At 46.9% G+C, this 25557-nt stretch overlaps 1 protein-coding gene across 2 annotated transcripts in view; it reads right to left on the reverse strand.

Annotated features, from left to right (window-relative positions):
* SF3B2 (splicing factor 3b subunit 2) overlaps nucleotides 1-22600 on the reverse strand; it is a 34909-nt gene extending 12309 nt beyond the window's left edge. Inside the window, exons 1-15 of one of the 2 annotated variants that reach the window (XM_058160582.1) lie at nucleotides 22416-22600; nucleotides 18584-18630; nucleotides 17059-17136; nucleotides 15748-15990; nucleotides 14444-14552; nucleotides 13017-13102; nucleotides 11659-11764; nucleotides 10321-10409; nucleotides 9026-9226; nucleotides 5876-6010; nucleotides 4892-4972; nucleotides 2520-2747; nucleotides 2042-2191; nucleotides 1851-1940; nucleotides 155-262 (exon numbers count right to left, since the gene is read on the reverse strand). In XM_058160582.1, the coding sequence (XP_058016565.1) occupies nucleotides 155-262; nucleotides 1851-1940; nucleotides 2042-2191; nucleotides 2520-2747; nucleotides 4892-4972; nucleotides 5876-6010; nucleotides 9026-9226; nucleotides 10321-10409; nucleotides 11659-11764; nucleotides 13017-13102; nucleotides 14444-14552; nucleotides 15748-15990; nucleotides 17059-17136; nucleotides 18584-18630; nucleotides 22416-22536 (1872 nt within the window). In that variant the 5' untranslated portion in view covers nucleotides 22537-22600. The remainder of the gene's footprint in view (nucleotides 1-154; nucleotides 263-1850; nucleotides 1941-2041; nucleotides 2192-2519; nucleotides 2748-4891; nucleotides 4973-5875; nucleotides 6011-9025; nucleotides 9227-10320; nucleotides 10410-11658; nucleotides 11765-13016; nucleotides 13103-14443; nucleotides 14553-15747; nucleotides 15991-17058; nucleotides 17137-18583; nucleotides 18631-22415) is intronic. The other variant, XM_058160583.1, reaches the window with a different exon arrangement.
* Nucleotides 22601-25557: the final 2957 nt, after the last annotated feature.

Below are 25557 nucleotides of genomic sequence, written 5' to 3' on the forward strand. Positions count from 1 at the left end.
CTCAGCCATAAATGTAGAAACTAGGGAGTGCTGAGCTTGGCTGTTTTCTTGCAGATGTTTTGTTACCCAGCTAGGTAACATCATCAGTGCTGCGTGATGGGACCATCGACCGTCGGGAAGAAGTACTCGCAAACACGTTAGAAAGCTGACTCACCTCTGGGATGGGAGAATTCAAACCCGGGATTTTCAGGTTGGGGTAGGAAGGCGGCGGGCCGTAGCGCTGCATGGCGATCAGCCATGGAGGTGGAACTTTGTGGGCGTTCTTGGAGACAACAAGAAAAAAAAGAAGACACTGTTAATGACGGAAGCCTTCGCATTCGCCTCCTCGCCTGACTTCTGTGCAATCATCCCATCCTAAATGTCTAGGGAGATCCTCAAGTCATCCAGGTCGGGGTTGTCCCAAAGATACTTTTTTTTCCTAAGAGGCAACTGGACTTTCTGGTTTTTTTCTTTGAAGACGTTTCGCTTCTCATCCCAGAAGCTTCTTCAGCTCTGACTGGATGGTGGAGAACGGAAGAATTTATTTACTCCTTGCAGGCAGCTGGTCATTTGCCTCCTTTTAGAGGGTCGTTGAGGCCACTTGGAGGTTTAGCTATGTCCTCGGAGGGGGGGGTGTCACCTGAGTAGTACAAATTGGTATGGAGCAATTTGGAACTTCCAAATTCTTGGAACTGCTGAAAGGAGCTGCGTTGTAGAACAGGAAATTGGTGGAGAAACAAAACTACCACTTCACAAATACATGGCACAATATAGGAGAACAAACCCATCAAAACAAGATTCGGCAGCCCATCTGCATTTAAAAAACAAAGGCCGCTCTTTTGAAGACAACAAAGTCCACATTTTGGACAGAGAGGACCGCTGGTTTGAAAGGGGGGTCAAAGCGGCCATCCGTGTCCAAATTGAACAGCCCTCTCTCAACAGAGGGGGAAGGATACAACATTGTCGTATCTGTTGTCTACGACACAGTCCTTTCAGCAGTTCCAAGAAAGCTCCACAGCCATTTGGATAAAATAACCCTCCTTTGGCAGGTTGGCTTTTGAGAAAAAAAAAGGAAGTGTCTGCTGAGATTGTCTCTCGCTCCGTCTCCCAAGGCTCAGCTCGGAGGCCGCCACTGTTCTTGTAGATGTTAGCAACAGCACTTAGACTTATATCCTGCTTCACAGTACTTTACTGCCCTCTCTAAGCGGTTTACAGAGTCAGCCTCTTGTCCCCCAACAATCTGGCTCCTCACTTTACCGACCACGGAAGGAGGGAAGGTTGAGTCAACTTTGAGCTGGTCAGGATCGAACTGCTGGCAGTGGCCAGAATTAGCCTGCAATACTGCATTCTGACCACTGTACAGGAAGGAAGGAAGGAGGGAGGGGGAAGGAAGGAGGGAGGGGGAAGGAAGGAAGGAAGTAGCAATAGACATATACCACTTCATAGTGTTTTACAGCCCCCTCTAAGTGCTTTATAGTCAGCCTCTTGCCCTCAACAATCTGGGTCCTTATTTTACCGACCTCGGAAGGATGGAAGGCTAGGTCAACCTTGAGCAGGTCAGGATCGAACTGCTGGCAGTGGGCAGAATTAGCCTGCAATACTTCATTCTGACCACTGTGCAGGAAGGAAAGAGGGAGGAGGAAGGAAGGAAGGAAGGAATAGTAATAGCCTTTAGACTTATATACTGCTTTACAGCCTTCTCTAAACAGTTTACAGAGTCAGCAATTTGCCCCCAACAATCCGGATCCTCATTTTACCAACCTCGGAAGGACGGAAGGCTGAGTCAACCTTGAGCCTGGCGAGATTCGAATTGCCAAACTGCAGGCAGTCGGCAGTCAGCAGAAGGTGTTAGCAGTCTCCCGACGACTTACCGGCCCGACGGGCATCCCTAGGGCGATGCGCAGCTCGTCCGAAAGATCTCCCGGCTTTTTCTCCTTCAGGCGTGTCTCGAACTCTTTGCCCTGGGTGGGGGGAAAGGAGGAAGAAGAAGAAAGGGGAAGGACTTAGCAAGGGAGCCGCCACACTAGCCTCGCTGCCTCCCGTCGGGTTAGGGTTTCATTACCTCGTAGTACAAGTCGCCATGAATGGTCAGCTTTGGCTTCGTCTGCCACTTGAAGAAGGCGTCGTGCAGTTTCTGGTAATCGATGTCGATTTTGCCCATCTTCGGCCGGACTTTCTCCCGCATTTTGGATTTCATGGTTTTTTGTTCCTCCTGGAAGGACGGGGAGGGAAGAAACCAGGGGAAAGTCAAGAAACAGAAAAGAGTCGGGCGGGAAGAATCAGGACCACGCGCCCCAAAATGATAAGACCTCCCCGAAAATAAGGCCAAGCGCTTATTTCGGGGTTTGAAAAAAATATAAGAATGGGTCTTATTTTCAGGGAAACACGGTAATATGATTTTAGCCTGACCGGTCTGAATTCCCACCCTCTGAGCCTCCCTTGAAAGTTGAAGACTGCAGTCAAGGAACAGGGTTGTGTGTGTGTGTGTGTGTGTGTGTGTGTGTGTGTGTGTGTGTGTACAACAAAGCTTCCTTCCGCACCTTTTCCTGCAGGGCTTCCCTCATCTCTTGGATCCCGGTGCGCTTAATGAATTCCGGCAGCTCAAACGGCGGCTTCTCGATGCCTCTCTTCCCCTGGAGATATTTGCGTTTGAAACACCAGTGGCGGGGCACAGGGACCGAGTTGCGGGTGGCCTTCAAGTGAACTAGCAGCTTGGGATCCTGCGCCGTCACATCGTGCATCTCCACCACGTCAGGGCGGGCCACCAGCTGCAGGGAATCAAAAAGCCAAAATAATAATAATAATAATAAATTAAGTCCATTCTCCTGGGTTTTTCAACTACCTACTTATCTTCCTTCCTTTCTTTCTTCCTTTCCTTCCTTCCTTCCCTTCCTTCCTTTCTTTTTCTTTCTTTCTTCTTTCCTTCCTTTTCCTTTCTTTCTTCCTTCTTTCCTTCCTTCCTTCCTCTTTCTTTTCTTCCTTCTTTCCTTCCTTCCTACCACTTCCTTTCTTTCCTTCCTTTTCCTTTCTTCCTTCCTTCTTTCCTTCCTTCCTTCCTTCCCTCTCTCTCTCTCTCTCTCATTGAATACTTTATTTGGTCAAGTGTCATTAAACACGCTGAACCAAGTGGCAGAAGTTCAACAGGGAAAGCTTTCCCCTCCATTCTGCTCTGGGATCAGTGGCACAGCACTGGTGATGTCCAAATCCTCGTTCGACATTTTCCATCTGTTTAGTTTTATAGTTTGAACGTGATTTTAATAATGCCCGTTTAGCCTGGACAGCCATGGGTCCAGAATGGTATGGGGTCTTCCTGCCTGAGCAGGGCATAGTTCCCTTTCCCTTTTATGTTCGTTTATAATTAAGGTATTTTAATGGACTTGGAAGGGTTCCTTCCAATCCTATGACGCCTCTGAGCAAATAGCAACGAAGCCTTCCTTTTCTTCCAATTCCCTGTCAGGCAGCTGCCCCCAATGGCCACCAAAGAAGGCATTGATACTGGTGACGTTTTAACTGAGTACAGTCCAGCAGAAATAGGCTGGGCTCCAGTGCATGTGCAGGGCCCAGCCCCTGGCATTAGGTGAGCCAACAGAACTGGAAGTCTTCCTGACTCCCGACTTTTCTTTTATATTTCTTTTTCCTTTCTTCCTTCCTTTCTTTTTCTTTCTTTCCTCTTTCTTTTCTTCCTTCTTTCCTTTCTTCCTTCCTACCACTTCCTTCCTTTCCTTCCTTTTCCTTTCTTCCTTCCTTCCTTCCTTCTTTCCTTTCTTCCCTCTCTCTCTAATTGAATACTTTATTTGGTCAAGTGTCATTAAACACGCTGAACCAAGTGGCAGAAGTTCAACAGAGAAAGCTTTCCCCTCCATTCTGCTCTGGGATCTGTGGCACAGCACTGGTGATGTCCAAATCCTCGTTTGACATTTTCCATCTGTTTAGTTTTATAGTTTGAACGTGATTTTAATAATGCCCGTTTAGCCTGGACAGCCATGGGTCCAGAATGGTATGGGGTCTTCCTGCCTGAGCAGGGCATAGTTCCCTTTCCCTTTTATGTTCGTTTATAATTAAGGTATTTTAATGGACTTGGAAGGGTTCCTTCCAATCCTATGACGCCTCTGAGCAAATAGCAACGAAGCCTTCCTTTTCTTCCAATTCCCTGTCAGGCAGCTGCCCTCAATGGCCACCAAAGAAGGCATTGATACTGGTGACGTTTTAACTGAGTACAGTCCAGCAGAAATAGGCTGGGCTCCAGTGCATGTGCAGGGCCCAGCCCCTGGCATTAGGTGAGCCAACAGAATCTGGAAATCTTCCTGAATCCCGACTTTTCTTTTATATTTCTTTTTCCTTTCTTTCTTTTTTTTTCTTTTTCTTTCTTTCTCTTTCTTTCTTTCTTCCTTCTTTCTTCCCTCCTTCATTCCTTCCATCTAATCTATCTGTCTGTCAGTCTATCCTCTATTATATCTGTGTTTATCTAATCTATCAATCTATGTATATATCTATGTATATATCTATGTATCCTATCTATCTATCTATCTATCTATCTATCTATCTATCTATCTATCTATCTATCTATCTATCTATCTATCATCTATTTATCCTGTCTGTCTGTCTGTCTGTCTGTCTGTCTGTCTGTCTATCTATCTATCTATCTATCTATCTATCTATCTATCTATCTATCTATCTATCATCTCTTTCTCTATCATCTATCTATCTATCCATCCATCCATCCATCTATCTCCCGTATTTTTCGGAGTATAAAACACATCTTTTTCCCCCAAATAGTGGGGCTTGCATAGGGGAGGAGGAGGAAGAGGAGGAGGAGGAAAGAGTATTAAATATGTTTACCAAGTTACTTATAGAGTAAAAAGGCAGCATAAAAATTTGGTAGACGAATAAATAAAAGACATGGAAGCCATACCTGCTTCAGCTCAGCCACAGTAAAACGGTTCATCCGCCTCAGTTTCTTCTTGGACAATTTGGGAACTTCCGGCTTCTTTTCCTGAAATGTTTGCGAAGACAGACCCGTCATTTCCCTCAACAATGATGATTCTCCGTCGTATTACGCGTATTAGTGTAGGTTTCTTAGCTACATAGCCATTTTCCCCTATAATCTTACAGGGGAAGCTTATATAAGAAGTGCTGAGACAAGTCCCTTTTTTTTTTGCCGCCTGTCCCCAAGAATCTTAAAACTGCGGGATGAACTGCCCCTACAGCTGGAGGTTTCACTTCTGTTCTGTCGTGTCCCACTCCTCCGCTGACAGCCGGGTCAGGGAAATCCGAATCAGGCGTGCCTCTGCAGCTCTGCCAAAGTCCTAGCAAAGTCCTCAGGGCAGGCAGGAGACCAGAAAGTGACTTCAGCAAGATATGTTTAGACTTTGCCTGACTCAGAGAATGCCAGAAAGCAGGTCCTTTATATAGGCCATGGGGTGTGGCTCCATGACTCAGCACTTATCCAGGCCTGCCCCTCCCTTCCTTCTGTTGCCTCCGCCTATCAAGTCTTCTGACGCGAGGGTCACTCCAGTCTGCAGCTGTTGGCAATTGACCTCCCTCAGGCTCACATGCTGTGGAGGAGGGGGAGGGGTCTAGTTGCTCCGTTTGCCTGGGCATGGAGCCAGAGCTGGGGGCTGGAGGTACTTCCTCCTCTTCAGCCTGTCTGGGCATGGAGCCAGGGCTGGGGCCGGGAGGCATACTAGGACATTCCTCCGTGTTCGGAAGCAGATAAGAAGGCCCCGGCTGTGGTGAGATCGGACGAGACACAACATGTTCTAACAACAACCCGAAACCAATAAACTTCATTTCTTTCATTGCAGGATCACACAGAAGGCTACGAAGAGAAGGAAAACAAGGTGTTTCCCATCGGCCTGCCACACACAAACTCACACACACACACACACACACACACCTGCTCATCGTCGGAGCTGTCGTCACTGTCCTTCCGTTCTTCCTCAAACCCCTTCTTCTTCGGCAGAGCGGAAGCCGCCAACTTGTCTGCTTTCTCCGGTTCCTTCTCCTTGTCCTTCTTAACGTCGTCGGTCAGCTGTCAGGAAGGGAGGAGAAGAGTCGGGGGAAGGGAATTCTCAGAAGGCGGGAACAAGTTACAGGCGACCCACGACTTACAAGCGTTCGCTGAGGGACCGTTCAAAAGTTACGACGGCACGGGGGGGGGAAAAAGGGACGTAGGGACGTTTTTCACACTTACGACCGTCGCAGCACACACACACACACCTCGGTCACGTGATCAAAATTCAGAGACTGGGCAGCGGGTTCGTATTTATGACCATTTTGCAACCTTCTGACAAGTTGAGTCAGTTAACTCACTTAACACACCATGTTACTAACTTAAATGGAGTGATCCACTTGACAACTGTGGCAAGAAAGGTCGTAAAAATGGGGCGAAACTGTCTCTTAACAAATGTCTCACTTAACAACAGAAATTTTGGGCTCTGTGGTGGTCGTAAGTCAAGGACCCCCTGTACGTCCCAGGGGTCCTGGGGAGACATTCTTGAAATAAGGGCTGGACTTCCTCCTCTTTAAACAGATTACAGATTAACAGAGTTGGAAGGGACCTTGTAGGTCATCTAGTCCCAGCTCCTGCCCAAGCAGCAGACCCTACACCATTTCTGACAGATGGCAGTCTTGTCTCTTCTTCAAAGTTTCCAGGGATGAAGCTCCCACAATTTCCAAAGGCAACTTCTGTTCCATGGGTTGATAGTTCTCACTGTCAGAAAATTCCTCCTTATTTCCAGGTTGAATCTCTTCCTTGTTCAGTTTCCATCCATTCTTCCTTGTCTGGCCTTCAAAGGTGCTTTGGAAAATAGCCTGACCCCCTTCCTCCTCTCTGGGGCAGCCCCTCAAATATTAGAAGATGCTATCAAAGATCATCTTTAGCCTCCAGACCTTTGATCATCTTAGATAGATTCAGATTAACAGACTTGGAAGGGACTTTGTAGGTCATCTAATCCAACCCCCTGCCCAAGCAGACCCTTCACCATTTCCGACAAATGGCAGTCCAGTCTTCATCTAGTGATGAAGCTCCCACAACTTCTGAAGGCAACTTCTGTTCCATTGGTTGATGGTTCTCACTATCAGAAAATTTCTCCTTATTTCCAGGATGAATCAATCTCTCCTTGGTCAGTTTCCATTCATAATTCCTTGTCTGGCCTTCAAAGGTGCTTTGGAAAATAGCTGACCCCTTCCTCCTCTCTGTGGCAGCCCTCAAATATTAGAAGATGCTCTCCTGTCTCCTGGTCCTTCTCTTCACAGACCTTTGATCATCTTAGATAGATTCAGATTAACAAACTTGGAAGGGACTTTGTAGGTCATCTAATCCAACCCCGCCCAAGCAGGAGACCCTACACCATTTTTGACCAATGGCAGTCCAGTCTCTTCTTCAAAGTTTCCAGGGATGAAGCTCCCACAAGTTCTGAAGGCAACTTCTGCTCCATTGGTTGATTGTTCTCACTGTCAGAAAATTCCTCCTTATTTCCTGGTTGAATCTCTCCTTGTTCAGTTTCCATCCATAATTCCTTGTCTGGCCTTGGAAAATAGCTTGACCCCCTTCCTCCTCTCTGGGGCAGCCCCTCAAATATTAGAAGATGCTATCAAAGATCATCTTTAGCCTCCAGACCTTTGATCATCTTAGATAGATTCAGATTAACAGACTTGGAAGGGACTTTGTAGGTCATCTAATCCAACCCCCCGCCCAAGCAGGAGACCCTACACCATTTTTGACCAATGGCAGTCCAGTCTCTTCTTGAAATCTTCCAGGGATGAAGCCCCCACAACTTCTGAAGGCAACTTCTGTTCCATTGGTTGATGGTTCTCACTATCAGAAAATTTCTCCTTATTTCCAGGATGAATCAATCTCTCCTTGGTCAGTTTCCATTCATAATTCCTTGTCTGGCCTTGGAAAATAGCTTGACCCCCTTCCTCCTCTCCGTGGCAGCCCCTCCAATATTGGAAGATGCTCTCCTGTCTCCCCTGGTCCTTCTCTTCACTAGACCAAACATGCCCAGTTCCTGCAACCGTTCATCGTATGTTTTAGCCTCCAGACCTTTGATCATCTTAGATAGATTCAGATTAACAGACTTGGAAGGGACTTTGTAGGTCATCTAGTCCAACTCCTGCCCAAGCAGACCCTACACCATTTTTGACCAATGGCAGTCCAGTCTTCATCTAGTGATGAAGCTCCCACAACTTCTGAAGGCAACTTCTGTTCCATTGGTTGATGGTTCTCACTATCAGAAAATTTCTCCTTATTTCCAGGATGAATCAATCTCTTCCTTGTTCAGTTTCCATCCATTCTTCCTTGTCTGGCCTTCAAAGGTGCTTTGGAAAATAGCCTGACCCCCTTCCTCCTCTCTGTGGCAGCCCCTCAAATATTAGAAGATGCTCTCCTGTCTCCCCTGGTCCTTCTCTTCACTAGACCAAACATGCCCAGTTCCTGCAACCGTTCATCGTATGTTTTAGCCTCCAGACCTTTGATCATCTTAGATAGATTCAGATTAACAAACTTGGAAGGGACTTTGTAGGTCATCTAATCCAACCCCCCCCCCCGCCCAAGCAGGAGACCCTACACCATTTTTGACCAATGGCAGTCCAGTCTCTTCTTGAAATCTTCCAGGGATGAAGCTCCCACAAGTTCTGAAGGCAACTTCTGCTCCATTGGTTGATTGTTCTCACTGTCAGAAAATTCCTCCTTATTTCCTGGTTGAATCTCTCCTTGTTCAGTTTCCATCCATAATTCCTTGTCTGGCCTTGGAAAATAGCTTGACCCCCTTCCTCCTCTCCGTGGCAGCCCCTCCAATATTAGAAGACGCTCTCCTGTCTCCCCTGGTCCTTCTCTTCACTAGACTAGCCAGGGCCGGTTCCTGCAACCGTTCATCGTTATGTTTTGACCTCCCTCATCATCCTGACTGTTCTTCTCTGTACTCTTTCTAGAGTCTCAACAACTAGAGTCTTTTTCTAGAGTCTCAACAATAGGGTTAAAAGCTCTATCTCCCCCCCACCCCCGACTGTGTGTGTTTGCATCTCTGCCCCGATCTGATCATACCTTGAATGCCTCAAAGATCCTTTTGAAGAAGATGAAATTGGGGTCGTAGATTTCTGGCTCCTCGGTCACGTACTCGATTTCTACGGGGGCATCGCTTCCCGATTCTTCCCCGTGTCCCTTGCCAGCCTGGGGAACCTGGTTACTTTTGGAAGGAGCGGTTTGCTTCTTTTTTTTCTTCCGGTTCCGTCGTTTGCGGTTTTTCTGTTCAGGGGATCCGAGAAAGGATAAAACTCCGTTAGGAGAGGGTTAGCTTTCTACTACAAGGAGCTGCTGGTACAAGTTCTACAGAGGAATGATTGAGTCCGTCATCTGCGCCTCTATAACTGTCTGGTTCGGTTCTGCAACCCAACAAGAAAGACACAGACTTCAGAGGATCATTAGAACTGCAGAAAAAACAATGGCTACCAACCTGCCTTCCGTTGAGGACCTGTATCCTGCACGAGTCAAAAAGAGGGCTGTGAAAGTATTTACAGACCCCTCACATCCTGGATATAAACTGTTTCAACTCCTACCCTCAAAATGATGCTATAGAGCACTGCACACCAGAACAACTAGACACAAGGACAGTTTTTTCCCGAACGCCATCATTCAAATAACGATTCCCTCAACACTGTCAAACTATTTACCAAGTCTGCACGTATTACTATTAGTCTTCTCATCGTTCCCATCACCCATCTCCTCCCACTTACAACTGTATGACTGTAACTTTGTTGTTGGTATCCTTACGATTTATATTGATTGTTTCATAATATGATTTGATTGCTTATTTGTACCCTATGACTATCATTAAGTGTTATACCTTATGATTCTTTGATGAACATATCTTTTCTTTTATGTACACTGGGAGCATAAGACACATTCCTTGTGTGTCCAATCACACTTGGCCAATAAAGAATTGACTTCTATTCTATTCTATTCTATTCTATTCTATTCTATTCTATTCTATTCTATTCTATTCTATTCTATTCTATTCTATTCTATTCTATTCTATTCTATTCTATTCCCTTCCCATGGGGGGAGGGCTAAAGGGAACCAAGGGGCTAGCTTTGTATTGATCGGCAGGAAATTCACATTCCGCCTGACTCTCCTGTAACCAGCATCTCTTAGTAAAAGTGCCTTTCGCTTCCATCAAATGGAGTCGAGGGTTTCACTTTCCTAGGGGATCAGACTGTGACAGGTCTGACACTACCAGAGTCAGAAACAAAATGGAAAAAGAGCCATGCAAAAGGAAGCAACCCGGTCTCTGAGCTGCAGCCTTTCCCAAGTTCTTGCTGACCCAGCCCGATTCCTCTCACCTCTTTCTTAGACAGGGCCAAAGCGTCGTCTTCAGCATCGGAGGCAGAAATGCCAGCCAGCACCCTCAGCTCGGTCTCCATGTCATCGTCTGCAAGGAAGGCAAAATAGGGGTGGGGGTTAGCGGAGCGGGGGGAGATAAAAAATGGGAACACATCAACCCACCTCCAAAGGAAAATTACAAGTAGCCCTTGACTTACAACAGTTCGTTTAGTGACTGATGTTACAAAGGCACTGAAAAAAGTGGTTTATGACCGTTTTTCACTCTTTATGACCTAATAGTCCCATGATCAAAATTCGGACACTCGGGAAGGGACTCGTATTTATGATGGTTGCATGTCCCAGGGTCGTGAGATCTCCTTTTTGCGACTTTCTGACGTACAACGTCAGTGGGGAAGCCAGGTTTTTTAATGGGTTTTATTGATGGGTTTTTAATGGGTTTTTTAATGGGTTTTATTATTTGCTAAATTTTAATTGCGGCCAAATTGAATAAGTTTTTTAGTGGTATTTTAGTAGTATTTATTTTGTAATAGGACTGTTTATTTTATCTGGCTGTAAACCGCCCTGAGTCCTTCGGGAGAAGGGCGGTATAAAAATTTAAATAATAATAATAATAATAATAATAAGATTCACTTAACAATCTTGTTACTAACTTAAACAACTGCATCGATTCACTTCACGACGATGGCAAACTGAGTCGTAAAACGGGGCAAAACTCACTTAACAAATGTCTCACTTATTTTGGGCTCAGCTGTGGTTCTAATTTGAGGTCTACTTGTAGTTATGCAGATGATTGCTTTAGCAAGGTTCTGTCTATGGGTGAACAACCCTAGAGAAACTACTCAGAAGCAATTCCAAGTGTCGTTCTTTGGGTTGATATTAACCTGGCCAATCTGTTTCAGATTCTCCATTTGTTTCCACTATTATCATGAGGACTAGGCACTTTTAAAAAAAAGAAGAAAAAGAGATTTCAAGTCCCAGCAAAATAATTCCATAATCTGTCTGTCTACAGCAGGGATGGGTGTCTCTGCACTAGACTTCTCAGGAACCCAGGGCCTCTGTGGCTCAGACTGGTAAGACAGTCTGTTATTAACAGCAGCTGCTTGCAATTACTGCAGGTTCAAGCCCCACCAGGCCCAAGGTTGACTCAGCCTTCCATCCTTTATAAGGTAGGTAAAATGAGGACCCAGATTGTTGGGGGCAATAAGTTGACTTTGTATATAATATACAAATGGATGAAGACTATTGCTTGACATAGTGTAAGCTGCCCTGAGTCTTCGGAGAAGGGCGGGATATAAATGTAAATAAAAAACAACAACACCCTACTTCTGGTCCTTTACCTGTGGCGCCGGGTACAGATGTGAGCTCTTCCTGACGGATCTCCTTAAGCTGAAGGATCTTTTCCAAGGCTTGAGGAATTTTGGGGCCCACCCCGGAATCATCGATCTGGAAAGGTCAAAATCAATACTCAAGATTATCATCTGTCTGCGACTTTCATCCGTGCAAAACATAACATAACATAATAACCGAGTTGGAAGCGACCTTGGAGGTCTTCTAGTCCAACCCCCTGCCCAGACAGGAAACCCTACACCATTTCAGACAAACGGCTATCCCAACGTTTTCTTAAAAATTTCCAGTGTTGGAGCATTCACAACTTTTGCAGGCAAGTCGTTCCACTTATTGATTGTTCTAACAGTCAGGAAATTTCTCCTTCGTTCTAAGTTACTTCTTAGAACTAAGGAAAACAGTTCAGGCTTAGCTATCCTTTCGCTTTAGGAAAACAGTGGGCAAAGAGAAAAGGCATTTGAGCGGGTAAACTTCGTCATGAATCAGGCTAAGAACCCCCTGGAAAGAGGACACACATTGTTTTTACCACGGAGGTAAGTCTGCTGACTCATATGCCTGCTTCCAGGCGCACATTGTACAAGCGCAAACCAGATCTCCCCTTGAACCCAGATAGCAGACAAAATTCTTAGGCAGTTTCCAAATAACTGAATCCCATTCCTACTTAAGAGCTGACGTATCAACACCTGGCTGTTTTTTTCCGCCCTTTTCCTCTCTTACCTATACATAGCTCAATTTCTCCTCCTACAAATTGGATCAATGGACGGACGAATGCATGGATGGATTTAAAACAGCCTCATTGTTGTGCCTCGCTCACCCCCCTCTCCGCAGCCGGGCCCCTCTCATCTCCTGTTATCTCAGCCAGGGACTGATAGTGCAGACGAAGGGCCTGGCATGCCTCCAGCCCCCAGTCCTGGCACCATGCCCGGACAAAGTGAGCAAATAAACCCCTCCCCCACAGCATGTGAACATGAGGAACATGAAGCCAGTCATGAGCTGGAATTGCCGACAGCTGGAGGGTGGATGGATCCACGCTTCCGGAGAATGGAGAGGTGACGTCAGCAAAAGGGAGGGAGGGGCAGGCCTGGATAAGTGCTGAGTCATGGAGCCACACCCCATGGCCTAGATAAAGGATCTGCTTTCTGGCATTCTTTTAATCAAAGTCTAATTTAGATTGCTGAAGTCACATCTTGGACTCCTGCCTGCCCTGAGAACTCTAACAGAATTTGGCAAAGCTGCAGAGGCTCTGTGGCCACGCTTGATACGGACTTCCCTGACCCGGCCGTCAGAGGTGGAGTGGGACACAACACTCATTTCCCCTCGGTTGGCCACCTCTGGCCAGAAATGGACTTACCTCCCGACTGTCTTCTCCAGGTGGAGGTGGGGGGCCACGGGGTCTTGAGCTCGCTATTCCCATGGGAGAGCTGGAAGCGGTGTTTACTGGAATAGGGAAGCCGAGACTCAAATTAGCTGAAACAATACCATTTTTTACCATTTCCTCACTTAAAAGACAAAGCGGGGAACACCGTGAGTGTTGGAAGGGAGCGGAGTTTGGTCTCAACTGTAAGCAACAGCCGAAACAAGGAACCACCAAGAAGAATACCAACATTGACAGGGCAAGTCACTTGCATATAAATAGTGAAAACCACACTCCCTTCCAAGCACTGATGCGGTTTCCTAGTTGGGTCGTGAAACGTCTGCAAAAAAACCTACCAAGCTCAGGGAGCACCAAGGACTCCGCATTTCCACATATTATGTGAGTACTAGAAGAGGTCTTAAAATATACCGTATTTTTCGGAGTATAAGACGCACCTTTTCCCCCCCCCAAAAAAAGAGGGTGAAAATCTGGGTGCGTCTTATGATCCGAATGTAGCCTTGCCCAGATTCTCAAACAGAGGTTTCAGAAGCTGAAAAAAGCTTCAGAAATGAAGCTTCAGAAAAGAAGCCCCCAAATAGCTGCAGAAAAAAAGCCTCCAAACAGAGGTTCAGAAAAGAAGCCCACAAACAGAGCTTCGGAAATTTTGAGTAGTCGGGAATTTTGAGTAGTCGGGAGAACTGGCAAATACCATCTGTGGCTGGCCCCAGAGTGGGGTGGGAATGGAGATTTTGCAATATCCTTCCTCCTGGAGTGTGGTGGGAATGGAGATTTTACAGTATCCTTCCTCCTGGAGTGCGGGGAGAATGGAGATTTTACAGTATCCTTCCCCCTGGAATGGGGTGGGAATAGGAATTTTGCAGCATCCTTCCCTTGGACTTGGGTGGGAATGGAGATTTTACAGTATCCTTCCCCTGGAGTGGGGTGGGAATGGAGATTTTTCAGGATCCTTCCCCTGGAGTAGGGACGGAATGGGGATTTTGCAGGATCCTTCCCCTGGAGTGGGGTGGGAATGGAGATTTTGCAGGATCCTTCCCCTGGAGTTGGGTGGGAATGGAGATTTTACAGTATCCTTCCCCTGGTGTGGGGAGGGAATAAAGATTTTACAGTATCCTTCCCCTGCCACACCCACCAAGCCACACCCACCAAGCCCATCAAGCCACGCCCAGAAAACCGGTAGTAAAAAAAAAATTGAACTCCACCACTGACAATGGGGATTGCACGCAATTTTTTTGCTCTAGGAAAAAGAGGAGGAAGGAGCATTGTGTGTGTTCGCTGTCTAAGAGTTGTTTGTAACAATGATAAGACATGGGGTTTAAATAAAGAAAAATATATACCAGGAACTGATTTTATTTTTTTTAAAGCAAAGAACCCCCAACCTTCTGTCCTGGCCCAAAAGCACTTACATCTGGGATGGCCTTGAGGTCTTGCGAGCAGATCTGGAACTGTCCGAGGTACTGAAGGGGCTAGCTTCGACATCTCTTGCTGGCGTGCCTGCTCCATTAGGACAGCTGCCTGTGGTTGGGGGAGCAACAGGAGTGGGGAAGGTGGGAGAGGAGAGTCAACACAGGTTTGCAACCCTGCAAACATTTCTATCAAACTTTGACCCACAACCTGTTGTGGCCCACCAGGGCAGCAGATTCGGACAGTGAGGAGGTTGGGGAGGAACCTGGGCCAGTCTTGGAGTCCGGGGAAGGCTCTGACGAGGGCTCTGCATCAGAGGCAGAGAGGGAGCCAGGGCCGCATGACAGTTATCAGCTACCTTTGGAATTAGACATCAGTGAGGCAGACGAACAGCTGGAGCCTGTTCCCATTGTGTGCATGTGCAAAGTTTCCAGACGAAGGGAACAGCTAAAAAACAAGGGTTGACTTGGGAGTAAGGCCAAAGGTGGACGGTGAATGGCCCCTCCCAGAGGGAAAAAAAGAGGAGCCAAAGGGGAGTGGAGTTTGCAGGAGACAATTAGTTCGCCTAATTGATTTTTGACTCTCCGAGGCTCCTTGCCAAGTTTTGGAGATATCGGCTTGGCAACTCTGCACCATGCCGTCAGCTCAGCCACGCCACTGTGATCAGATGTCTCGTCGCCGTCGCCTCCCTGTTGTTCGCTAATGGCTTTTGCGGTGGCCATTAGCATGACAGAAAGGATGCGGTGGCTAGGGTTGTGGGAGCGGCCGTTACGTGAAGGCGTGTGGGGTCTGTTCTCCCCTCCCTTCCCGCCTCCGGCTTCACCTCCTTATGTTGTTTGCGCACAAGCAACCAGAGGAAATGGCGGGGACCGGCTGCACATGCGTTTTAAATATTTTCGGGGGAGGGCTTATTTTAGCACATGCACTCAAAAGCCTGATTGGGCTTATTATACGGGGAGGTCTTATTTTTGGGGAAACAGGGTAGTTATCCATTAGTTGAGTAAATTTGAGTCTTTCGTGCTGGAGAGAGTAAGAGACAACCAAGTCCAGATAGTTTGTGTGAGAGAAAGTGGGCGAAGACAGCTCCTCCTTAATAATTCACAGAGTGTACCATAGATGCAGAGGCAAGATTCTCTCTATCGGCGTGGGAACCATTGAAAAGTCAGCTTTGGGAAATCATTGTGTGTCGTTTTGGGGTTTTGGGGCCCAAATTAAGGATGGCTGCTGGTGAGCTGTTACCCTCATACGTGCGGGGGCCCCCCTCCACATCATACCTGTGCATTTTCAAAGTAAGGTGTGTCATTACCTGCTTGCCTCTCTCCTCCTGTTGGATCAACATGGCGGCCTGTTGCTGAGCCAGCTTCAGTCGCTCTTCCTCGGGCAACGAGGAAGGATCCATCTGCATGCGAAGAGGCGCGCCCAGAGTGGGGGGCGGTGGAGGGGGTCCCACACCCATGGGGAAGCTGAGGGCCATACCAGGAGGAGGAGGAGGGGGAGGCTGCATCGGGGGCATGCCCATTGGAGGGGGGGGCAAAGGAATGCCTTGGACCTGCATGAGAGAGAAAGGCGTTAAGTCACAAGAAGCCTCTTGCTGGCTTCACAAGTCCCCAAGTCAACCCTGAAGCTGGCCTGACTGAGGCCATTTTGAGACTTCAGCGCTGACACACTAGACAAGAGGGACAGGGAGGGGGGAATAGAGAGAGTTGAGGTTGTTGTAGTCAAAACAAAATACTTTCTCTGTTGTGGTCCGCCAGCTGCCTGCAGAGCTGGCAGCGGAGTCGGACAGTGAGAAGGCTGGGGAGGACAATGGGCCAGTCCTGGAGTCAGGGGAAGGCCCGGATGAGGGCTCTGCATCGGAGGCAGAGGTGGAGCCATTGGAGTGTGAGGTGCGGACTCCAGAGCCTCCAGAGGCTGACAGCAGTGAGGCAGAGGAACAGGAGGAGCCTGTTCCTAATGCACACATGAGAAGAGCTGCCAGAAGCCAAGAGCAGCTCAAGCAAAGAGGATGACTTGGGAGTAGGGCCAAGAGATGATTGGCACGTCCCGTAAGGCTTAAAAGACCAGCAACAGCGTTTGGGCTTTGCCGGAAAACAACGTTGGTAGCTGTATCTTCTGCTTCATCTACGTCTTGCATTTATTTTTGTGACTTCTGAACAGGTGCCAAGATAGGCCTTTGGCAGTTTGCCTAATTGGACCAAGGTCTGCGATAGGACTGAGGAATTTGTGTTGGGAGGACTTTGCTTTAATTTAGTTGAACTACGCTGGGAATGAAGTAATTCTCAGCTGTTCGAATAAAGTATGTTTGTTTCATGGATTGAATTTCCTACTACCTACTTGGGCCTGGGTCACAACAAACACATCACTAAGTGAATCGGGGCTCCGCATTGATTTTGCTTGCCAGAAGGTCGCAAAAGAGGATTACACAATCTCAGGACACTGTGACGGTCATAAATATGAACCAGTTGCCAAGCGGCCGAATTTTGATCACATGACCACAGGAACACTACAAAGGTCGTAACTGGGAAAAACGGTCATAAGTCACTTTTTTTCAGTCCTTTTGCAACTTTGAACGGTCACCAGATGAAGTGTTGTAAGCTTGAGGATTATTGGTACTTACCGGTCCTGGCAAGGGAGGTGGGGCTGGGTTGTCTCCATCATCTCCTCTTAGGACAGGCCTGGTAAGCAGAATTCCCGTCTGTTAAGAAAAACGAAAAGAAAAAGAAAAATTGGAGGCAATAAATCAAACTATTTGCCCTTTGCAACTTGAAATCTAAAATATTTCTCTCTAGCAGAAGTGATGGTCTAGGACCGTGATGGCAAACCTATGGCATGCACGCACGCAGAGCCATGTCGCCTGGCATCTGCGGCGTCACCCGTTTCTCTTCCGGGTTTCTGGCACGCATGCGCAGGCAATGATCGGCTGGCCTTTGTGCAGCAGTGCCGGAAACCGGAAGAGCTGGTCTTCCGTTTTACGGTGTGATCATGTGCGCCGGCCAGCTGATTGGCGCATGTGCATGCGCGGCAGTAACTGGAAGACTTGCTTGCCAGCGTGCAGTACTGGGCAGCTCCTCTTCCTGCTTGTGGCCTTAACGAGTGCGCATGTTCACGCTAAGTGCTCCCTTTTCAGCACTTGGTGCCGCGCATGGACATGTGCACACTCACGCCATCACTGGTCTAGGGCAGTGTTTTCCAACCTTGGCCCTTGGAAGACGTGTGGACTTCAACTCTCAAATGCCCCAGCCAGCAAAGCCGGAATTCTGAGGGTTGAAGTCCACACGTCTTCAGGAGGTCAAGGTTGAGAAACCCTGATCTAGGATGTAAGATGGTTTAGAGCAGGGGTCAGCAACCTGGGGCTCTGGAGCCGCATGTGGCCCTTTCACCCCTCTGCTGCGGCTCCCTGTCACTCAAAATTATGCGTCACAACCGCCAATGTGCGACACACCTGCCGGCACGCGATTTATTGAGATTTTCAACCCTCGGTAGGCCAACCATGGATAAATCCAAGAAAAGAAAAGTTTCAGAAGAAAAACAGAATGTTTAATTCGACTACATATGTTAGTTTTGTGGCCGCTCAAGAAATAGTCAGGCACGGGAAGGGTTTTTGTGGCTCCTGGTGTTTTCTTTTCGTGGGAAACGGGTCCAAATGGCTCTTTGAGTGTTTAAGGTTGCAGACCCCTAGTTTAGACTGCCATACGGGGAAATATTAGGGCTTAGTCCCATAGATGCTAAGCTTTTTCCAATCTGGGGCAGCCCCAGTTGTTTCTGAGATCACATCTGGAAGATACCCTTTGGAAAGAGGGCTGCTGAGAGAAGGCTGACACGTTTCAAATTTTCAGCATGTAAAAATTTAATTTCAAACTAAGACGTTACAAAGCTGCTTGAATTTACTCCTATTTGCTCAAAGAGGGTTTTTAACAACCGTCTAAAATAACACACAGTTTTTCTATGTTGCTTTCTTAGCACCCGAAATCCCTGTTTCTTCGTGGACTGGATTAGACTAAAATAATCCTGGTTTATAGATTCTAGCTGCTTATACTCAAGATTCCCCAGTGATTTGGCCTTCCTTTCTATGACCTGCCAGCCAGTTATAGTAAAAAAATTTAAAAAATTGCTTTTTTCTGATCCAAGAAATAAGGTTTCACCTGAAGAGTATATGTTTGCAGCCGTTCCAGGAGCTCTTCACGGCTACCTGGAAAGGGAACAAAAATAAAATAAGTCAGAGAGGATGGTGTAAAGCAAGAAAGGAGATTAATCTTTACCAATCATTCTCCAAGCATTAATTAATCTTCGCCAATCATTTTCCATACAGAAGAAAACATTCGGAGTGTGCTGCAGCAAAACCTAAAAAAAATCACATCAAACTTAGCACGATAGGCAAACTGGGTCACTACAGCAGCCCCTGACGTATGGCTGGTTATGACGCCCCCCAAAAGATACAGGTAGTCCTTGACTTACAACAGTTCCCTTAGTGACTGTTCAAAGTTACCACGGGCACCGAAAAAAGTAATGTTATGACTGTTTTTTCACGCTGATGACCGCTGCAGCATCCCCATGGTCACATGATCAAAATTAAGACACTTGGTAAGTGACCGGTTGTGGCGCCCCAAGGTCGGGTGAGCCTCTTCTGCGACCTTCTGACAAGCAAAGTCAACGGGGAAACCGGATTCACTTAACAACCGTGGTACCATTTTAACAATTGTGATGATTCACGTTACAACCCTGGCGAGAACGTTTGTAAGATGGGGCAAAAAATCAGTGGTGGGGTGCTGTCGGTTCTGGCAAACCGGTAGTTCTGACCAGGACCTGGCCCTGCCCACCCTAGTGCTATCACGTCCTATATAATCACTCGTTTTTTGATACCGTGCACATCTTTCAACCAGCAGCTGGGCAAAACTATCTCACTTAAGCAAGAGAAATTTTGGCCTCCGTTGTGTTTGTAAGTCGAGGACTACCTGTACTTATGACCCGGTTCCCAAATTCCAATGGCTACAGCCCCTGTGGTCATGTGACTGCATTTTGAGTGCTCAGCAATCCGTCCAAGCTTAGACTTGTAGAATAAACTTAGAATAACTTTAGTGTCACTTTAGATGTACACTAATCGGCAAAAAATTAAAACACGCTTGCTCCTGGGGAGGAAAGCCATGGCAAATCTTGACAGCATACTAAAAAATATTGACATCACCCTGCCAACAAAAGTGCACATAGTCAAGGCTACGGTTTTCCCAGTTGCAGTGGATGGCTGTGAAAGTTGGACCATAAGGAAGACTGAGCGCCAAAGAATTGAGGCCTTTGAACTCTGGTGCTGGAGAAGACTCCTGCGAGTCCCTTGGACTGCAAGGCCATCCAACCGGTCAGTCCTAGAGGACATCAACCCTGACTCCTCTTTAGAAGGCCAGATCCTGAAGAGGAAACTCAAATCTTTGGCCACCTGATGAGAAGGAAGGACTCCCTGGAGAAGAGCCGAATGTTGGGAAGGATTGAGGGCAAAAGACAAAGAAGGGGACGGCAGAGAAGGAGGTGGCTGGATGGAATCACTGAAGCAGTCAGCGTCAGCTTCAATGGACTCCAGAGGGTGGTTGAGGAATGCCTGGAGGAACGTGGTCCATGGGGTTGCGATGGGTCGGACACAACTTCGCAACTAACAACAACAATTGGCATCCATTAAAATGAAATTTCATTGCATACAGCTCTCAAAGGGTCACCACCTCCAATATATACTACATAAACATGACAAACTAGAAATAAATACAGGATTATGCATATACCCATGTATGTTATATGACACAGAGAAACAACCCAGTCTAGTTTGGATGTATACATGTACATGGCAAGAAAAATGAATCTTGCAAGTTTAGCAGACGGAGGGCATAATGAACAAAGCTGTTACAGAATCTGGCAGTCCTGCTACAAATATTTTGAAACCTCCCCCCCAGAGGGGAGCAACAGAAATAGAGACTGTGAAGAGGGTGTGTGTTTGGGGTCCCTAACAATGCTTTGAGCTTTAAGCACATAGCACTTATAGGCAGCATCCCAAATAATGGGAAGCAAAGCAGCCTGTAGTCACGTGACCACGTTTTACAACTGTTTTGCCGGATCCCGTCATTTATTCCTTTGGAGCAAATTCACGCAATGCCAGAATTAAGAAAGAAAGCAACAGACAGTAAGCTATGTCAGTAAGCTATGCCAGCTATGCAAAGAACCAAGTGAAGAAAAGAGCGGGTCACTGTGGTTGTCGATTCCAAGATCGCACCAAGGGATTGCACACAATGGCAGGACAAAATAGCAACAGTGATGCTCGAAAGCAAAAGGCAAGAAATGCCGTTTTCCTGTAAGTAAGTTTTATGGTGGGACCATAAAACACAGAAAGAATGGAATTGGAATAGAATAGGGATAGGGATAGGGATAGGGATAGAACAGAACAGGAGAAGAGAAGAGAAGAGAAGAGAAGAGAAGAGAAGAGAAGAGAAGAGAAGAGAAGAGAAGATAAAATAAAATAAAATAGAAAATAGAATAGAACAGAAATAGAATAGAATAGAATAGAACAGAAATAGAATAGAAAAGGAATAGAAATAGAATAGAGTAGAATAGAGAATAGGAAATAGAGTAGAATAGAAATAGAATAGAAAATACAATAGAATATAGAATAGAAATAGTAACAGAAAAGAATAAAATAGAAAATATAGAGTAGAGTAGTTGGAAGGGACCTTGGAGGTCTTCTAGTCCAACCCCTGCTCAGGCAGAAAACCCTATACCATTTCAGGCAAATGATTGCCCATTCTTTTCTTAAAAGCCTCCAATGATGGACAGCCAGTGGTGAAATCCAATTTTTTTTACTACCGGTTCTGTGGGTGTGGCTTGGTGGGCATGGCAGGGGAGGGATACTGCAAAATCTCCATTCCTTCCCCACTTCAGGGGAAGGATACTGCAAAATCCCCATTCCCTCCCCACCCCTGGGAGAAGGATATTGCAAAATCCCCATTCCCACCCCACTCTGGGGCCAGCCAGAGGTGGTATTTGCCGGTTCTCCGAACTACTCAAAATTTCCGCTACCGGTTCTCCAGAACCTGTCAGAACCTGCTGGATTTCACCCCTGCGGACAGCACCCACAATTTCTGGTGGCAAGTTATTCCACTGGTTAATGGTTCTCACTGTCAATCCATCAATCAGAACAGTTGGAAGCGACCTTGGAGGTCTTCCAGTCCAACCCTCTGCTCAAGCAGGAGAAACCTATACCATCTCCGACAAGTAACTCTCCAGTCTTTTCTTAAAAACCTCCAGTGATCGACAACAGTTCGCTTAGTGACCGTTCTGCCTTGCAACATCACTGGGGGGAAAAAAAGTGCCCTTTTGTGTGTGTGTGTGACTGGATCACCAGGTTTTTTCCCCACACACACACTTACGACCGACCGTCGCAACATTCATTCCATGCGATCCACATTCAGACGCCTTTCCCAACTGGCTCATTTAATACGATCCTAACAACAACAACAACAACAACAATAACAACAACAACAAGCAGCATCTGCCAACATCTCTCTCTAAGCTATCCTTTTTGGAAGGATCCACAAAAATAGGCGGATGTTAAAAAAATAATAAAATTTTTTTAAAAAACCCCACCAAAACCTAAATCCAGTTTAAAACCTCTGGCGGATGCTGAGACCAACCCTTTGAAGGACGGGGCCTTAAAAGTTCTTGCACTGAGTAAAGGAGGGGGGTGGACTAGATGGCCTCGAGGGACCCCCCTCTAAATTTTTCGCTGAACCGTTTATGGGGGGGGTGGCTTTCCCACCCCCACCCCGTGTCGCATCCTTCCTGGAAACCAGCCTAACTCTGCTGTCCGACACGTGTCTGGCCTTCCCGTGATGGCCTCGTTCACACGACCTATTATTGAACGACGAGCGGCCCAACCTCAGACCAAGCCGGCAGCTGGGGCCTTCCAGATTCGGTATCCCAGACCGCCGCGGTCCCCCTCACCTTGAGTCGGAGCCCCGATCTCGGCTAGCTTGGCCTGTAGCTCGTTGGGCGACCAGGCCCCGTATCCTGGCAACGGCAGCTCCCCCGCCTTGGGAGCCTCCGAGTGTCCCTCGGACGCCATCTTCTCTCCTCGCTCGCATCCGCTTGCGGGAGACCCCGCGCGGCCACCGTAACGCTCCCCACTCCCCTACGCGTCCAATCAGCGCCCGCAGTGCGGACCCACCCGCCTCTTTTCCCCTCCTCTTCAGCCAATAAGGGCGCCAATTCGATTTTTTTTTTTTTTAGGAGGGAGCCATCGGAAGAACGGGGACCAATCCAGGACCTTGACTAGAATCGGGGGTGGGATCAAGAGGAATGATAGTGAAGCGCAGAGGCTTCTGGGAGTTGGGGTCTTTTGAGGCTGGGCAGTCCCAAGACAACGTTACCTGAATTGCCTGCCTGCGCTTGGTTTTGGTTTTGGCGCGTGGCGGGGCTGTGATCCAGCTGGGGCGTTTGGCTTCTTTCTTTTAAAATTATAATAAAATTATAATAAAATATTTTTAAAAAATATTTATCTAGTTTCCTTCCAGAAGCAGGATGCAAACATCTGTAGCAGTAGACATAAAAATAAAAGATTTTTCTTTATTTTTATGTCTTATTTGCTACAGATGCTTGCATCCTGCTTCTAAAAGGAAACAAGTTGGTAGAAATCATTGTTTCCTAGCCATGCTTTCCTAGCTAGTCCTTGACTTACAACAGTTCATTTAGGGACCGAAGTTGCAACAGCGCTGAAAAAAAAGTGACTTATGACCATTTTTCACTTAACGACCATTGCAGCATGGGATCAAAATTTGCATGCAACTGGTTCATATTTATGACGGCCGCAGTGTCCTGAGGCCCCTTTTCCGACCTTCTGGCAAGCCAAATCAATGGGAAGCCAGATTCACTTAATGACTGTGTTATTGACTCAATAATGGCAGTGATTCATTTAACAACGGTGGCAAGAAAGGTCTTAAAACATGGGCAAAAGTCACTTTTAACAAATGTCTCACTGAGCAAAAGACATGTGGGGCTCAACTTTGGTCGTTAAGTCGAGGACTACCTGTAGAGGACTGAAAAAATGGTTGACCTAAGCTGGTCTAGTTCTGTTAAAGCCCTTTTCAAAGTTTATTTATATCTCACGTTAATTATTTTTGACAAATAAATTGAGGCAGTGAATAAAGCCAAATAAACCTTGCTCTTTTCCCACAACAATCAACACTGCGTTGTGGGTCGGGCTGAGCGAGAGGGACTGGCCCAAAGAAACCCAGCCAGCTTTCATGTCGTGGATGCCGGCACCCCGATTCAGTCAGCTGCAGCCGCGGCTGACTGTTGGAGGCGAGTTACTGGCCCCAAAGGATAGGGTGCGCAACTTAGGTGTCCTCCTGGATGAGAGGCTGTCGTTTGAAGATCATTTGACGGCCGTCTCCAAGAGGGCCTTCCACCAGGTTCGCCTGGTTCGGCAGTTGCGCCCCTTCCTTGATCGGGATGCCTTGTGCACAGTCACTCATGCGCTCGTTACCTCTCGCTTGGATTATTGTAATGCTCTCTACATGGGGCTCCCCTTGAAGTGCACTCGGAGGCTTCAGTTAGTCCAGAATGCAGCTGCGCGGGTGATAGAGGAGCTTGGCGTGGCTCAACGTAACCCCCCTCCTGCGCAGACTGCACTGGCTACCTGTGGCCTTTCGGGTGCACTTTAAGGTTTTGGTCACTACCTTTAAAGCGCTCCATGGCTTAGGGCCTGGGTACTTACGGGACCGCCTGCTGTTACCGCATGCCTCCCACCGACCCGTATGCTCTCACAGAGAGGGACTTCTCAGGGTGCCGTCCGCCAAGCAATGTCGGCTGGCGGCCCCCAGGGGAAGGTCCTTCTCTGTGGGGGCTCCCACACTCTGGAACGAGCTTCCCCCGGGTTTACACCAAATACCTGACCTTCGGACCTTCCGTCGCGAACTGAAGACACATCTTTTCATTCGTGCGGGGCTGGCTTAAATTTTATTGATTTTAAATTTTCTATTATTAATTTTAAGGGGTTTTAGTTTTATATATTTTAAAGTTTTTTTAGGCCAATTATAAAATAAGTTTTTTAATTTGTATTTTAATTGTATATTGTATTGTCTGTTTTTACTTTTGGCTGTACACCGCCCTGAGTCCTTCGGGAGAAGGGCGGTATAAAAATCGAATAAATAATAATAATAATAATGTCAAAGGGGGATTGTTGTTGTTGTTAGTTGCGAAGTCGTGTCTGATCCATCGCGATTCCATGGACCACGTTCTTCCAGGCCTTCCTGTCTTCTACCATTCTCTGGAGTCCATTTAAGCTCCCGCTGACTGTTTCAGTGACTCCATCCAGCCACCTCGTTCTCTGCCATTCCCTTCTTCTTCTTTTGCCCTCCATTGTTCCCAGCATGAGGCTCTTCTCCAAGGAGTCCTTCCTTCTCATCAGGTGGCCAAAGGATTTGAGTTTCATCTTCAAGATCTGGCCTTCTAAAGAGCAGTCAGGGTTGATCTCCTCTAGGACCAGTAGTAGGTTTCACTTACCTTTGCTACTGGTTCGCTGGTGTGCATGCGCAGAGCGTATTTGATGACGTCCGGGCGGGTGGGCGGAGTCTTCCTGCTGCTGCTACTACCAGTTCGCCCGAACTGGGGCGAACTGGTAGCAACTCACCACTGTCTAGGACTGACTGGTCTGATCGCCTTGCAGCCTAAGGGACTCGCAGGAGTCTTCTCCAGCACTAATAAGGGGATTAGAACTCACCATCTCCTGTTTTCCAGCCTTAACTACTAAATTAAACAAACTTTGATCTGATTAGAGAGGGAAATGATTAAAATCTTGGCCAGATTTTAATTTTTGAGTTCAATTTTCAACGTGGTCCCATTCACGTCTTGTACATCACCGATCTAGGTTCCCTCAGTTTATCAATAAAAAACAGATGGGAAGGAATGAGGCTTTGTCATGGACTCTTTTTATTATTTTCACCTTTGAAGGGGTTCCATAAATCAGTTACACATCTACAATTTGTATGCAAAAAAAAAATGTTTTAAATTCATTCCAGGTTTGCTTGATTTGAAACCTTTTGCTTTGAAGATCATTTTTAATTTGTATTTTAATTGTATATTGTAT

The sequence above is a fragment of the Ahaetulla prasina genome, chromosome 17 (genome assembly GCF_028640845.1).
Source record: "Ahaetulla prasina isolate Xishuangbanna chromosome 17, ASM2864084v1, whole genome shotgun sequence".
NCBI lineage: Eukaryota > Metazoa > Chordata > Lepidosauria > Squamata > Colubridae > Ahaetulla > Ahaetulla prasina.